Here is a 17844-nt window from a genome sequence, read left to right on the forward strand (position 1 = left end):
TATTAGTATAAAGCATGTCATTCGGGCTGCACAAGATTTGTTGTATAGCACCTTATTCATTTTCCGCTTTTCCAAGACCTGAATACTGAATGAATCAATGGTTATGGCTTAATGTCACATTGCTTTGAATACAGCGACCACGTGTTCACGATATGAGCCCGAACTATGCTGCGCGAATCTCGCCTTTCAATTGCTTAACTAATTACTGCATTTATGACACCGTTTTATTAATACCGAATTAGAGCTAATTGTTTAATTCTCCTGAACTTAACATGAAAGACTATTGATATTATTGTGACGATGACGTGGCTGTCCCGTGGGTTGTGACCATTGATTGTATAATGAACATATGTCCAGTGACCTTTACACCACTCTGAACACAATTCACTAATTGGTCAATGGATGTGACTATGAATTATGTCATATTCCCCTTAAACAATAATCCATTTTCCTCAGCCGCAATGGATCCATAATTCCAATGTCTGTTATTCCTGTATATAGACCTCTGTATAATTACTGTATTTTCACAATTTCATTCTTTAGGCTACTAATTATACACCATGATGCGTCGCCGTAATTTCCCCCCACTACTTTGATCCTAAAGCAGCTACTGGGAGAGGGCATTGGCCGAGTTGTTAAAGACGTCTGCCTTTCAATCGCTAGGGCACACGATGTGCTGGTTCAAACCCGAGCTGTCAGTGCTTTTATTTCAGTTTTTGTGCGTGCTATCCATTTTGAAATGACATTAAATCATTACAATGCAATTCGAAGCTGTATAAAGTTTTGATTTAATAATAACTGACTATTTGTTCTTCATTCAGACTTCCATACCTTTGTAAATTCAAAAGAATTTTAACATTAGCTGGAATCAAATTCATAACGTCAGTATCAGGGGCTCTACTTTACACTTCAAGAGTCGAGATTTTATACGAGTTATTATTGCTTATGCTATCTTATAGCCCGGGGGAATAATTATGGTCGAGATTACCCTTGAGTTATCTTTATAAAATTGAATCAGAATTTTCTTTCATCTAATTGGCTGTCTATCTCTCCAAACTAAACCTAGTTTTAGCCACACCTTAAGGGGTAAGCGTGCTGGCCGCTAAGACGGACGCAAAAATTCCGGCCTTTAACAAGATAAACGGTTTGAAATTTGCTGGCAAGCCAGGGGCGAACTCTGAAGCAGCCACGCTTTAACGCAATTTGACACGAGATAATGAGATCGCCTCGTCTAAGTGAGTGGTACGTCAGAAACCATCAGCGAGAACCGGCCCTCCGCGGCTGAGGAAAAACGGAACGGACTATGCGTAACAATCTTTTTCTGATTTCCTCAATCACACGCTCGATAAAGTGTCCAAGAGGTTTTGTGGTCGTTAACTGAATAATTAGGTCCGAAAAAAATCACAAATTAGCCATAAATTACTCTAAAGGTGATTCTCACGTACCCATAATAAGCATGCTGCCACGTTTGTATTTACGTCTTCGCCTTAATACGCACATCATGACGTTAATGCCCGCTTTTCTGTATCGACATGGGGAAATTTTGTTCTAAAGCTACAGAATTGTATTTTCCCGATCCTCATTCTACGACTGGTTGATATTCCTTGAGCTGATACTAACATTCGGGCGAAGTAAATGTACCTTTTAAACGGCTTTCACGCCTAGGTATTTGTCGTATGCTGACTGGCGGAATTCAATAAAATTGAAACGTCTTTCCTGAAAAAAAAAAACAAATTTGTTTCTCTTTCTATTGCATGGTAAATTCGATTGAACAGGTCGCACCGTGTAAGCGTGCAGTATATAATTTAAATATTTCGGTAGACAATATCTGCACATGGCATATGCTTCAAATCATATATACCAAAACGGAAAGAGAAATTGCACCTAGCAGTTCCACGGTAGGCTTATAACCTTACACGACAATTCGCGCTTGAACGCCTGCTATACATGGACATGACATGGCGTACAGTATATGTGTGCCACATTTTTTCTCGAAAATACATTCACATCTGTATACTTTGAGAACTCAGATCAGAAACAAAAAGAGTAGGGCCTATGTTAGAGCCCTTGATATAGGGGTATAACCAGAACCAGAAAATATGAAAAGATATGTCTCTCTTTAGATGACTCATCAATTGTTCCCAAATTATGCCTCAGTTTTGAATATAAATCGTAAACTCGACTTAATCCATTATATCTCTCTCTTCCCCCTTCTCCCACTCGCCGGAACTACGCCCTATAATATCGTTTCATACATTCTCGCTTTAAATATAATAATTCCGTTGTTAAAGTGCCCCGATATACAGCTGTAAGTCATCTAAGCAAATCAAAGTTAAATCACGTAATATATTCGTTTAAAGTTTTGAAATTTTAAACATGCAACATTTTCCTGATAAAAGTTCACTTATCAGCGACAGAGCTTCTCGAGTTATATAGTTAGAAATTAATGAAATTACTGTGTTCAAGCTGGCCAGAAAGATACGATTGTAGGTACTTATGACAGAGCTGACGTTCATAAAATGCTGGTATTGTTTTGGTCAATGGATACGTTTCGTGCGGAAAAAACATTAGGTTACGTTGCTAATTACAGACACTCTGTAAACGGCGCTCATTTCCTGATTTTAACCTTTTTCTCTTTATGCCCCATCATGTTAATATATGCTTTTTTTTTATAGATCAGGCGAGACAGCAATTTTGATCAAAATCGGCAACAACCGTCTCTAAAAAACAGTCAAAAAATGAACCCACCCTTTCTTCGAACAGATGTTTGAATCGGTATTTATGTCTAGCGTCCCGCCTAATAATAAAAATCAACACAAATCAAAATTTCGACATTTTAGGGTCGATTTCAAAAACAAGATTTTGAAAAAACAATCGTTGATTATAGTTATACGTTGAAGTGAATGTATCGCATGATAGGGTTAGCATAACAGCTATTGTTTTGGCCTTTATTAGTCAAATGCGCGCTTCGCGTGTTGCATTTTAACAATCATGCAAGGATGTCACGTGTTGTGTTTGAAGTGAACATATAACATGTAGAAAGAAACCAGAGCTGTGAGACGAAACATATGTCGCTAAATATTTACCAGGGTATTTAACAGGGATGTGTACTCATATAGCATACCCACTCCATGGGTGTTTAACGTTGCGAATATATATAGGGTTTATATAGTATATGGTAACATGTATTTGTGTTACATAATCCCCATGTACGTGCAGGATCCACGTTTTCTTTGCGACTAGTAGCTCTGTTATCGTTGTGTTCGTTTATCTTTTGGTCGGTCGCTTAAATTTTTGACAACCTGCCATTTAACACTGGCTATCTACTTAACCAGGGCAATACGTGCGACATATAAACTTTTTACGGAATGTCGCAGCTGTTGAGAATTTGCTCTGTTTGGTTTACATAATGCCTGATATATAATATGCTGACCAGTTCAAGGCATTGCTGAGCAACGCTCTCTACTTTGGCGCACTGCCCTTTGTGTGTGGTCTGAGTCCATCGAGCGAGAAATCTAGATCCATATAAAGAAACACAGCCCTCTACACATATAGACAAGATTTTCGTTAATGTAAAAAAAACGAATGAATAAAAATAAGTTATTTTAAAAATAAACATTACTACAAATTATGGAATTGTTTGAACTGTCAGGTTCTTCATACTTGACGAAGGTCAGTGGTTTCCTTGCGCAGCCTCTGTATACATGTACACGTTATCCCCAATCCGTAAAATAGTTCATCGTACAAATGAAACAATAAATAAGTAAATAAATAGAAAAGCATAATCACGTTTGGGGACATAGACTTATATCGCCATGTCTTTGTATACATATGTAGATTCACACAGATTCATTTAAAATGCAAATTGAGATAAACGAATAGGAACATCAAACAAGTTTGTCTATTATTACACAGACTTCAGATTCAAAGTCTTTCATCTGTTTAAGTTGAGGTGCCCACTCTCCCTTCTCTTGAATGGACTGGTCGGTTCAAATTAGCTTATTATATAGAAAAACAATATTTCAGTTCAGCACTTGCCACAACAGCTGGTATAAGTAAGCCTTTTTTCTCCGAACGTTCATCCAACTTCTTCGTATTTCTCCTGTATCTCTGGTCATCTTCGCCTTTGACATAATGCTCAAATTTGTTGAACATGAGCAGTTCGTGTTTTGTTCTTGTTTCATGTTTTCCACAAGATTAATCCACGTTCCTAATTCTAAAATCACGGGTTAAATTTCAAGTATCTTTTTTGCAATCACAACGTCTTTGTCAAGGTAATTAGTTTTTATTAATTGGATCAATCGCTACATTGAATTGTTAATATCCGGTGCATGGGGGCTTGTCAAACTGGTCTGAATGTATAGGCGACTTCCGATCGCGTGCGTGCTATGCTATCTCTGAACAAGTGGCTACACACACTCTCATAGACTCGGGACTGCGTGTTAAACGTCGACAGCTGTTCAGGAGAATGAGTTGTCTTTGTTAACCAAATTGTGAGCTGAACGCTCACTGATTCAAACCCTATATAATATCATCCGGTTGGAGGTTTTAATTTCATTAGCTTTTCTCATCAGACTTCCAGCATGTTAATATAGTATTAAGGACCGCTCACTGAGGCCAGCCGTAGTGGCCAATAACAATCCGAGCCAGGTGGGCTATTCTCTTACCTGGTAATCAGGGTACAGGTGAACATTGCCTGTGGTCATTTATAATTGGCCAATTTGGATTATTTCACGCAATTAGATCATTGGTCAGATGTGTGTATTGAACATCGCACCTGTACGTTTAAAATTAGGCATACATTAGTGCACACATTATTCGTAATACGCTGTTGTGGTAAATCATATATTAAAGAAATACCCAATACCCACTGGAGGGTTGAATAAGAATTGTTTTCTTCTTAATTAGCCATTTGGATCGCAAGGTCTTGTATTTTATTGTTTATCGTTGTCCAGCTGGGAAATTGCAACACAGTAAAAAAAAATTTAAAAGAAATCGGATATCTTTTAAAGACAAGCAAGCTATTGAAATTTCGAGATTTAAAGTGAACACGCCCTCACTAATGTGTGAATTAAGAGAGTAATCTCGTCCATTAAACACTAATGTTGTATAGTCATTGATTGTTTACACACTTGCGATGATACAGATATATTTATGTGATGGGCCTATTATTACGGAATAACCTCAAAATGCAAACGCAAAAGCCAAAATATGACTTTTCCGTTTGTATTTGGAATTTATTACTTAAAAATAAACCCATCAAGGTTTTTGGGTTGTATGTTAATTAAGTCAACTAGGCCTATATAACATTTTTGTTTAACCATTTAGGAAAAGCAGTAAATTTATAATCGTTTAATACGTCCTTGAGTTCCATAAAATCAGCCTCAGCAACAGTGAGCAGTAGAATAATGGCATACGTTTGTCTTCATAGTCCTTGGTGATATCTTGTGTATATTAAATTTATCTAAACGACCAAAATCAGTTTGGTTATCAGATAGGATATATGATTAACACCAGAAATGAGTCCCTTTCATGTCAGATTAAAGTTAAATCATAGAGTGTACTAAGGTAATTCGGAAATAAGAAGTTTTTTTTGTAAAGGATCTATAGCTATAATTTTCCCCGGGATGTTTTTATGACGTCGTAACGAGCTCCACGCCTATTTACGGAGTAAACTCATTCGCTGTTGGGGGTGGAAATTGGCTCAAATTGAGGGTTTGATAAAGATCTTGCTAATGACCACATTTGAGAGGTGTGTAATCGTTTGAGTCAGAGCGTCTGTCAGGTCGAAAAAAAAGGCCGCCCGGGTTAGTCTGCGCGGACACAGCAAGAGATCTTAGCACTTCTACTTACTCCCTACATAATATACTACTGACCAAAGGAGCAAACGTTTTGATTTGTCCAATATTATCACTTCTCGATAATTGGCCATCTCCCTGGGAAGCCATTATTATTTTTTCTGTGTGTGTGTGTGTGTGAAGATCGTGGCGAAATGATAGATTGTTCATCTGATTTGTGCAATTAGGAAATCTCCCCCTGTTTAGTGCATCAACACGCCAAAGGCTAATACGGTTGGAAAGGCTTTTGTAAGGCTTTCAGGGAAAGTCCATGCCGAGTATGGTCAGCTGGTCACACTGCGGGGATCGAGGGAGAACGTCATTGGCTGGAGCGATGCACACTTTATTAGCTATTAATTTACTTTACGCCCGCCTCTCTCTTTACACCAGCCATTTGACGCCGCATCATCGTTCTCGCTTCGACAACCGGCATTTCCGAAGGCTTCAAACACTACTCCGTTTTCTTCAATAGCTGTTTACGGCTCGGTGAGCGAAACAGGGCGCACGATTCGGCGATTGTGTGTGTTAGGCGAAGGACAGAGAGAGAGAGAGAGAGCAGGGAGAGATAACGTGGGTTTGCGATACTCCATTACCTGGGCAATCTCACAGTTTACCTGTCACTTTGATCATCCCACTGTACTGCGACACGAAAGCCCGATTGCCCACTGACTGACCCTTGTGTATGGGGCTGTCTCTCCATCACGTCACATACAAGGAGAGTGGGAGATATATCTCTATATGTATTCCAAAGTGAGCGGCTCACCCAGATATAACGTAATTTAGCTGTGGATAAAAGTTGTAATACTCCGTTACGAGTTTTCGGGAAACCTCTCTCTAGTCTTTGAGAAGATGGATTTCGCCCCTTGAACACCTCGTTACGTCACTGGAATAAAATCCTAAAACAGGAAGGACTTCTAGGCAGATTATAATCGCTCATCTGGCCAAAACAAATTGGTCTCACAATACCCTGGTCACAGCTATTCTGTGTTGCTCTTGAACAAGAATGAGCCAGTGTTTACGGTTTTGGGATAAGTGCTGTTCAGGAGTAGTATAATATAGTGGATATTAGCAAAGGCACGCCACAGGTTTTATTAAATGTCATCTGTAAACTGACAAAGTTTATGATTTCAAAGAAAACACCTGCATTTTTTTCGGTGGAGTTGACATCACTTTTTCACCGGTACAACGTTTTCCTTAGTGACCCGGGCATCCACTGCTTACCTTCTTCTTTTGATAATGAGCAATCCAATGGCTCTGCCCTACCTGCGTCTCAGCTCGACCGCTACCCGCCCGGCTTCACCCCCAGGACAGCTTAGTCATACCATTGACGCTATCTTGGGGATTCGGCGGGACTCTGAACTTTCCAGCCCGGAGCTTTCCCCGGACAGCGGGACATCTCCGGACGGTATGTCTTCAGACTCCGACATCGATATCAAAGGCTTGTCGCAAAGCGAAGAAGACAACCATAAATTCACAGGTAAGACTAAAAAACACACAATGTATTCTCATAAATGTATTCTCAGTTATCTAAATCTATGTATTTGTCTTCATTTTAATAAATGTAGTCCATGTTTTACCGAGTTACAAACTTATTAATCATTTGTAATAACGGCTGTTTAAATTTACAAAATTATAGGTATTTAACTTTCCTTTAAAGGGGTATGTCTTAATTTCCGCTGTGATACGTGATAACAAATTCCAGTCTTGTGGAGAAAGAAATAGAAGAACAAAAACTGTATTTAGTAAATCCGTTAACATTCTGTTTAATATTATTCGAGATATGGCTAAAAATCATCCCCGTCACTCCTTTGATCATGTCACGCTTCATAAAGAAAACATACTGGCATTCAGCGCTTCCGTTTAGCCTGTGTGTTTATGTTACTTATTGATACGTATGCCGCGTAAAACATACACAGTACCTAAAGGCCGATATTGGCCCGGCTTGTCTTCATAAGTTTAATTTATAATCACACTGTTCATAAATAGCAAGAAATCGTTAAACTTCTTCAGTATCAAAACAAAAGACCTGAATAATACTGCGGTCTACTTTAAAGAGAAAGAAAGAATAAAACGGTGCAGAAAACTGATCATTGATGATGAAGGTTTATTGACCGACAGTGCTTTTTAAGACAACGCCATGTATTTGGAGAAGTTGGATGTAGTAGTACTTGTTTAAACGTGGGGGTGTTATCTTTCCTGTAGGAACCATGAAGGTGCGATTAAAAACTAACATCTGTAGGCAATCTGTTCTAGTGTGGTGATATACTCAGGATGCGATATTATTACCTTGTTATCGCATAATCCGTGCTGCTGACACTCGTATGGCAATCTGTTATCGCAGAAATCTGGTGGAAAAGGCCTTCCGTATAATTGCCAGCGAGCCGCAATTGATGAAAACCTATAGGGGTTAATCGTCTGTGACAGATTAGGACAAAGTGCGTCAAAAACCCTCCATAAAAAAGTCTCCAAATGAATAACAGTGGTAATTCGATTAGAGAAAAGGGCTGTCGACCTGACAGAGAATAGAGGAAACTGGTCGCCGTAGCTTCCACCATTTAGAAGCTTTGTGTCAAGTTTCCCACCTCACCCTGTGCTCGTGTTCCGGGCCACGGGTTAACTCTACCTTCGTAGACAACCCCCGAGACCTGGCCCGGAAATTAAAAGATTGGTTCGAATCGAGAGTTGATCTTTGCACGCAGGCAAGCAATCAGATTTTGCCCGGGGTTTTAACACGTCGTCAAGACACGCGATTGGTAAAGATCAAGTAATGCTGCGTATGCCTTGATAATACATTCCAAGTCCCATTTTGTTGTCTGGCAAATCTCTGGAAGGATTCGAATCGCATAGACAGACAAAAAAACTGAAATACAACGTTTTACTAAATTAATTTTTCGTTTATCGGATTTTGTCAAACCACTTGTTTCGCCTGAAAGATAAATAGCACATTAGACGCTTTTAATTTCGCCATCGAATAGACACGTGAGTCGACTGACTCCGCGATTTCATACTTCATCTCATGTGCATCGTGTGCAAGGTAAGGAATCAGTGTTATATGCTAAAGACCTGCTTTTGCCCGAAGCAGTAGTTAAGGTTCTGAGCAAGGAAAGAGGAGGAAAAAACATATGGAAATGAATATTTTCAAAAACTAATTCATGGAAAGCAATGATTAAATGCAGGTTTATATAATATATGGAACATGTGTAAGGTTTACAAAATATACTTTGAATGATGACCAAGATGGGTTTGTAGACAGGTTTGTGTATAAAATTTCCACAATAAACTTCGAATGGCCTTAGGCAATTTATAGATAAGTGTAAAGTTTCAATGTAAACTTGTGTTTTTTTTGTAATGTGTGTGTTCATGAAATGTGTTATTGATAAGGAACTTAAGCCTGGAATTTGACTCAGGCATAACCCTATAACTATTATATATGTAAAATTATTTCAGAACTTTGTACATTTATGTTTTTTAACTTTTTATCTTTTTTGAGTTTAGCATAATGGACAGTTCAGTAGCTCTGAAATGATAAAAATATATCACAGCATATATCATGAAGTTAAATGAAAACAGTGTAAATATAGTCTGAGATGATATTTCGTCACACTTAAACTGGCGTAATACGGTCACTTTCGCACAGTACATAAAGTTTTGTCAGACGTAAATGGTAAAGCTACGTGTGATGTCATTCTACATACTTACCTCAGTAAAAATACCGTATTATAACAGTTTTTTTAATTACGGTTCTTGGATCTAGGCTTTCCCCTGTCAGTATATAGGTTACATTTGTTCTGGACAGTTTTGCACCATGAAACGAACTAACGAACTTCTTGTCTACAGGAAGTACGTGTACATGCACTTGTATATACATGCTACTCTAGTATGGCATTTCTGTGTTATATATACATGTACATCATTTGGTGCACCTTGGACGTCTATGCGTGTCAGACAACTATATATCTGCATGACCTCTGTATATATCCTCAGTTATATGCCACATATGTTGAGATATACTCCATACCCGCTGCAAGACAAGCCTTTGTATGTATGCACTTGACTGTTTTGGAAAAGAGAGTTAAAATGATCTCTGTTCACCTATAGAGTATTTGCAAAACTTAACAGAGCGTTCCACAAAGGTATCTCAATTTTCGTCTACAGTACTGTTTACTGTGTCCTCAAAGCAGGTATTCCACTATATGCACATGCACGGAGTAATCGATTGTTACAAGAATTGAACCCGGTACTTCCTGTGTGCATGTCATTCTTTAAAAGTGGTTGCTTTTCTAAATAATATCTGAATTAGAGCACCCCCTGCCCTAAATTTGCTTTTACATACATGGAAACTCAAACTTTTCTTAGGTATATAAGTAATGATTATTACATATGCTGTGGTTATTAGCTATAATCATGAGCTAAACGTTTCTCTATAAATCTGACTATCATCTATATTTGTAATTTAAGTATGGCGTAAATATTTAATAGGTTTGCCGAAAGATTTCTTGCCCTCTACGGTATAACACTATGTGTATATGAAAGAAATATATGAGGAAAATAATTCATTGATGTTTTTTTTTTAACAAACGCTATAATGTGAAATAATACAGGGGTTCAAATCCCAGTGATTGATGCTTGCCGTGAAGACTATACTGCATAATTGGAACAAATCAAGAGCAGCAACGACAGCGTGCTACTATGTTCAGCAGTGGCTTTGTCTATACACTGCTATAATTGACAAGTATATACAAGCACGTGCGTGCTGTTCGCGATGTCGTACCGGCCCTATATCCGATTATAAAATAATGCATTTCTGAACTAAATTAACTCACTATGCGCATATCTTTTAACAAAAGTCTAATGTATATTCTTCACAGCTAAATTTAAAATCAAATTAAAAAAAAACTAAAAATCTGTGATTTCGCTATTGAGGTGTTTAGGTAGCTTCTGCTTGTGGTGAAATGCATACAGCCTGAATGGTAAATATTAAAAGGTATATAAGTTTTGATCGGACAGTCGCATACATTGGAATGTATAACAAATAACATGAATTAATAACAAAATATTCACATCAAAGATTTTGTTTGCGTATATAAAAACACGATGTCTGAAAAACAAACCATTTATAAAGCTACACATCAAAAAGATTGCAAGCTTCGTTTTTCATGTCATCTTTTATTATATATGCTTATTTAAAAACAGAGAAAAGATCCGTTGTTGTTTGGTATGAGAAATGCTTATAAGAAACCAAAGATATTCATTTATATATTGCTATGAAAATAGCGTTCTATAACTTAATTGAATTCGTTTTATCTAACAATATAAAAGACGTATATTATTTCTGAAGAAAGAACTTTGGTAAAGAAGTAATAATGCTTTGTCTATAATTATGAACTGTTTGGATATGTCGTCCTAGAGAATATGAGTACATGGATTTGAATGCCTTTTAACACTGTGGTGTTTTGAATTTGTCGTTGTAAACATACATAAAAGAAATAGGAGGGCGCATATTTCATGTAAAAAAAGGACGTTTCATAACTCTGTCATATATACAAGGTATAATATGTGGGTAAACTAGTGTATACCTACAGCCGACACTCAGACCACGGAATTAAGCTGCAAAGGCAAAGCATTTTAAGGTATATATGGGAAACAGCGACAGACATAAAAAATATTTACCAAAAACAAGCTGACTATTTACGAGAAATTATCTAGAAGTTGTGAGATTTTTAATTTTTAGCACTAACTAGCCTCTGTCTATTTACAAAATTTCGCGCAGTTATTTTAGAACTTAATGCTTTTGTATTTACAGACAGCATGAGACACCAGTCCCCAGAGAAAGATATGAAAGGCGATTCTATGCACGCTACATACGAGGACGAGCCTTTGGAGGATGAATCAAACTCTGCCAAGAAGAAGCATCGGCGGAACAGGACTACTTTCACCACCTTCCAATTGCACGAGCTGGAGCGCGCCTTTGAGAAATCTCACTACCCCGATGTGTACAGCCGCGAGGAACTAGCTATGAAGGTCAATCTCCCCGAAGTCCGAGTACAGGTCAGTCAAGATCTATCTTTTAAGTGATTTCGCAGTCAGACTAAAAGCACCACGGCTGACTTCCACTGTGTCCTTGTGTTATATATAGATTCCGAGATCGAACCCAGCTTCAGACAATTTGGTAATTTCAACGTAAATATAATGTACCTAGAAAATTTCTGAGCCACTTCCCGCTCTAATATGGGGATAGAAGGACGATGAGCAAAAAATCTTTATGTCATCCCAATTTATTATTCTAAACGTATATTTTTTCCTATTGTAAGAATAAGTTTCAAGTGATTAAAAGTTGATACTGGAATTTGACTACAAATCTTTTCAGCCGCTAAAGCTCTTTTTTCGTTGAATCTATGTATACAGTTATTATGAGCACGACGCTAAAATGACCATTTTGTGCCATTAAAGATGCAAGCTTCATAAAACAGTGCAAATTATTTGTCTACAACCCATAGTTCTCTCAGAATGTTTCAGAATATTGGTTACATATGTGGTTGAAAAGGTTGAAGAATTGGGATATGTGTTTTACACCATTCATCAGGCGGCTATAGACTTGGTTTTGACAAGTCATCGACAATCATCAGGTGTGGAATGTTAATAGACAAAGTGTTAAAAGCCCTGGCATCTTAATTTGACCCTGTGCAATCATTATCACCTGAAGCCGTTACTATGTCTATCAGTTGTACAATGGTGTTTATACGTGAATGTCGCAACCCATGTCAACTCCATCTGCCTCATGTGGTACGGCTGCCATAATGGCAAATTTTGGCACGCTCTAATTTTCACAAGTTTCCCCTGTAAATTGCTTGTGCTTTATAGTTAATTAACCATATAGTACAATGTATTCATCTTAACCATATCAGAAATTAGCTTACGATCAGATATGGAACTCTTTACAGAAGGACACAAAACGCACGCGTTAAAATATGTGGTACATTACTTAAAGATTACTCTCAAATTACCTGGTAACTTCTAGACAACATGCGGTGTTACTCGCAAATCTAGATGTTTATAGCTTCATGATGTTTCCGTGCTGACTGTGTTAATGCACACTCATTTTAGACATACACCGGTAGGTAAAGTGTAGTGTTTATTACTAATTTCAATCGAAAGAAAATACATGTTGAATCAGAATTGTGGCACTCTCTGTATATTTTGTATTAGATACAAAATTTATTGCGTATGAAGATTATATCCGACCGCGATCATGTTAGTGAAGCGACTGTATGAAATATGCTGTGGAAAGTGATCTGTATGAACTCATGTACGAAATCTTCGTACACGAGAGATTGAAATGGTGTATCCTAAAGTATTACTTCAAGTGATTATATACACATGAAGAAGAATCGCTGCAAAATTTACTGTGTGATCTTATGTACGAAATCTTTATACAGAGATCTTCAAATGTTGTATCCAAAAATTATGGCATAAAATTTATATTTAAAAAATTTAATGTATGAACTTACGTACAAAATTTTCGTACAGAAAAATTCAAATGTGGTGTCCAAAATTATGGCTTCAAAGAACCAACTTGTGCGCAGTTCTTTATAACGTGAAACAGTAGACTATGGAGTTAAATCCGGGATTCTCCTTAACACCATATTCCTTTGAAGTAGCATTAGAAAGTTCCAGCCCTACAGCCGTTTTTGCTGCGCTCTGACAGCACTAGTCCGGATTGTCTCTAACCTCGTTTTCTTTGAAGAACACTTTAATCAGGCTGATATCTCAATAGCTGTCATCAGGACATATTGCATTGTCTGCGACAGAGGCTGTGATTAGCTCAGTCTGTCCTGTCCAGCTTGTCAGTTATCACCTCTGACCCCCGGAACAGAAAATGGGGATCAGAAGCAACATCTGTTAGTTTAACGGTATTCATCGCTTCTTGTCATATAGCCGGTGTGCCTCATGGCCTTGTCTCCACGGAGAACCGAACCCCGGAGTTGGCGTGAGGCGGATGATTGAGATCGATAAATTGGTTACTGGTCTAACAAGAAAAAATAAAGAAAATGTTTTAAGCACAGTAATATTCAGCTTTTTAAAAATATAACTAAGGACGTACAGCATAGAGAGTAAAACAAGAGCAGCGACGACAGTGTGATAGCTGAAAAATGGTTACATGCACGTAACCGTTGAAATATACAGCCTCCAGGCTATTTACCTCAGTTAGGTTTTTATTCTAACTGTTCATCTAAATTCTTAAGTTGAATTAGGTAACTTAAGAGAGATGTTAATTATAATAATGCACGAGGACCAGGCCGCGGGGATGCTTGGTCCACCCGCAAGAATCCTGGTTTATGCAGGAACACAATACAGCTTAAGATGTATGTGGCATAGAGTAAAACCAGAACAGCGACGACAATGACCGGTAAAATACCGCCCCTTTTCTATTTACGTTAGATAGAGTTTTATTCTAATGAGTCAGTTTGCACAAGACAGTAGTCTAGCAGTTATCGAAATATATCTTGTACGTGGACGATACTATTGATGCTTAAGAAGAAATTTTCTCAGAAACCGTGTTATCGTCATGTTGTTTGACACTCCAGTTTGAATAAATGGCAGTTTACCTGTGTCCAGTGTGGCGTTGATGTTTGCATGATCGTGTCAATGAGAAAGTTCTACCACGGAGTCCACCACGTGACACAGAGAAGGGTTATTAACACCTAATGATAAGGCCATTACAGTCCCTCAGCTGTCCATTCGACCCCAGGGAAAGCCGCTCCGTTCTCACTCCCCTTAAACACATTACGGTCTGGGTAGTGAGTTGTTTAATTGGTTTACTTTGGGCAAAGAGCTCGCGGCCTCAAGTTCATTACCAACAAAATTGATAGGATGAGTCTCTGACTTAATTCACTGTCAAAACTACCTCACTCTGCCCCCGGGGCAGGGAACAGGGCGTGAGCACTCGGGAGCGGGGATACTGTATGGGTACAATAATCTTTTCCATGCAATGATCGTATCTGATTTGCAGAAACAAATCCATTTCCACTATATAAACAGTTCAGTTTGTAGAATGTAAAACACGTCTTGTTGCTCCAAAAAAATAATGCACACTTTAGCTGAAATCAGCAAAATGTTACATGCACTGTCATTTACGGTTATAGTCAAAGTGTTCTCCTGTTATCATGATTGAGACAAAAGCATATCTGACTATCTCTCTATTTTGTTCGTTTCTTGGTTAATCAAAAACCAGAAATTCGGTGAAATATTTTAATGCAATAACCACTTTCAACTTTACGATAATTTTAGATGCTCGATGTATATCTGGGCGCTGTAACAGGCAGTCCTATTTATCAATTGTCAGCGATTAATGACGTTCCAGGTAAATATAATTACAAGAACAAGAACAATTTCTGAAACAATGTAATAAGGGTTAAGTCATACACATAGAAGAGTCAGCAGTTTTCAAATAATGCTTGAAATATTCAAGCTAGATTATAAGTACATAAATCAAAATTGCAGCGCAGCTGCGCTTTGATTATTACAGTTCATATGTCCAGTGTAACGGTTTTATTGACCATGCTGCAAAGATCTCCTGTAAGGAGTTACTTTCACGAGCAATGAATGGGCGCTTTTAAAAAGTCAGTGATCATTTTGTTCCTTAATTAATTATTGCCAGTCAAGTCTGAGTGAAAAATCTAGGCAACGAAACATGCATTCGTACACCAGCCGTCAACTAGCATGGATGTCCCAGGTCAGTAATGGCGAGGCCATTTAAAAAAATGATTAAGAATTTAAAAAGTGTATAAAGTATAAAAGAAATGAAGACTGATTCTTGCAAAGAGAATCAATCAACAGTTTTCGATGATGATGGAAAGGCACAAGAATCGTTTAGACCATTGAATCGCGCGATCCCGCATTTGATCGGTACAAATAGGTTAGAAAATAAAGGACTTCTTTCACTATTCATTTCTCCTGTTCTATAGAAAAAAAACACCTTTTGTACATTGTTAGTTATAAGTCATAATGGTTTTTAAACAGCTAGACATAGTTCATACTATCCAAAATAAAAAAAAAACCCTGAAGAAAACCCTTTCAAGGTGATGATGTACGTATAATGCTATACATTCCAAACACATACGTCTAGACTGGGAAGTTCAGCGTAAATGAAGTAAAAAAAAAAACAAAAAGCAATTGAATAACAAAACTATACTATAGAATGCCCAGTTTTTTTCTAAACATGATTCAACATACTAAAATGACGAATGCGTTGCTCGCTAACGGGTGGATTTTAATCATCTTCTCAAAGGCTAAAGTGCAAATGGGGGATTTAGCCACATGCAAGCTAATGGATCCTCGACTTTGCTCGGACATGGTTGATGAAATTTACATCTGCGGGCGATGCCTGAATTCTGTCCAACTGCCTGTTTACTTTACCTGCATGCGGTTGACGTTATGAGATACGAAAGACGACCGGACACCGGACAATCTCATTACGGAAGATCCGGGTCGGAAAAACTGTCTCCCTGTCGCGAAGAACAGTTGCACAAGTTAACGAAGTTACGACGAATTAAGGTTCGTGAAAGCGACCAAATGGCCGGCAAACAAGGGATGTTGTAAAGCGTGTAATCCGTATTACAACAAATTAATAAAACAATTTTCCCACCGGTTTATTGCATTAAGCGCACAGGCGAGCAATGAAAGCGGTAGCTAATACGGCCGTTGCTCGCTAACAAATGAGATTGCCGTAATGGAGTCCCCCACGGGGCTCAACATCGCCCCTCGTTACTCCGATCCTACCAACAGCCATCGGTGAGGTGAAAAGGGAAACGCTTTGAAGTTTATCGAACATGAGAGGAGGTAAAAACCGGAAAATGGCTTTATCATTTTTAGTCTGAGAGCTGTAATGCCATGCTAGGATAGGGAATTTTCATGACACGTTGCCTTTTGGAAGTCTGCAAGAACTGACTGTCTTTGAAATAAAATTTGGAGAAACTTGAACCGCAGTGTGTCGTTAAACAAATGGAAATATGAAGATGTACATATGCACAAAAAGCGAATTGTGAACTACTGAATCACTGGCCATTTATTCCCACGATCAAATTTAAATAATGTTTTCACAGATTTTGCTAACCATAAATTTTCTGGTTCTTTCCAACAGGTATGGTTCCAGAACCGACGGGCAAAATGGCGTCGACAGGAGAAGTTAGAAAGCAGCAGTATCAAAGTGAATGAGACGTATCCAATGGCGTCACTGTCTAGTCGGAAGATGTCCAGCCTTGGCAACACGCTCCCATTGGATCCGTGGATGTCCCCGCCCCTTATCGGCTCCACCAATAACATCCCAACGCTGTCTCCAGTTCTCTCACTGCAAACGTCATCTGGGCCTTTCCCAACACTTCTGACGTCACTTCCCTTTACTTCTAGTTCATCAACCCCATTTTCGCCGCTTAGCCCAGCGTTGACGTCTCTTGGTAGTGTTTTTGGAGTTGTGTCTTCGGGGAAAAGGAACATTTCTGATCCGAAAAGTACCAGCATTGTTTCATTGAGAATGAAAGCACGAGAACACATGGAAACGATAGATCGGCAGTTTCCTTGATTCGGGATCAAGGAAAAAAAACAATATACAAAACAAAATATACGGACACATGCATTCGAGATGCATTGCTTTCTGGCATTATTTATGAAATGTGTCTAGTGTTCAGAAAGTTGAACTGTAAACAAAAAGCCTGAGCTTTTTCGATTTAATTCATCAGTCGGTAGTATATACTGAAAGGCGATACATTTTAACACCGTGCACAGTTTTCTCCTCCTTAGCCTGTCATTGTATACCAAGCTGTGATGTTAACCCTCGTACCCAGTCAATCCTTACATTTTGTACCGGGCTAACAAGATCCTCAACCGCATTCGTTGTTTTTTGTTTATTTATTTTTTCAAAAAATGTCGGTTCATCCATATATTGTCATAAGTATTATTTTGAGTTGTGTAAATACAAAGTAACGCTGTGCCAACATGACTTTTTGTGGTA

At 38.2% G+C, this 17844-nt stretch overlaps 1 protein-coding gene across 1 annotated transcript; it reads left to right on the forward strand.

Moving 5' to 3' along the window:
• Positions 1 to 7073: 7073 nt before the first annotated feature.
• Positions 7074 to 17415, forward strand: LOC135473232 (retinal homeobox protein Rx1-like). Its single transcript, XM_064753077.1, has 3 exons — positions 7074 to 7314; positions 11641 to 11885; positions 16978 to 17415. Exons 1-3 carry the CDS (start codon positions 7074 to 7076, stop codon positions 17413 to 17415), a joined length of 924 nt encoding a protein of 307 aa, XP_064609147.1.
• The last annotated feature ends 429 nt before the right edge of the window (positions 17416 to 17844 follow it).

Source organism: Liolophura sinensis, chromosome 8, assembly GCF_032854445.1.
Source record: "Liolophura sinensis isolate JHLJ2023 chromosome 8, CUHK_Ljap_v2, whole genome shotgun sequence".
NCBI lineage: Eukaryota > Metazoa > Mollusca > Polyplacophora > Chitonida > Chitonidae > Liolophura > Liolophura sinensis.

What these genes read in the sequence shown, in the direction of transcription:
- LOC135473232 (XM_064753077.1), top strand. Translation starts at nt 7,074, where the DNA reads ATGAGCAATCCAATGGCTCTGCCCTACCTGCGTCTCAGCTCGACCGCT. An exon ending in AGACAACCATAAATTCACAG is followed by an intron (nt 7,315 to 11,640) that starts GTAAGACTAAAA and finishes TTGTATTTACAG; the next exon opens with ACAGCATGAGACACCAGTCC. An exon ending in TCCCCGAAGTCCGAGTACAG is followed by an intron (nt 11,886 to 16,977) that starts GTCAGTCAAGAT and finishes TCTTTCCAACAG; the next exon opens with GTATGGTTCCAGAACCGACG.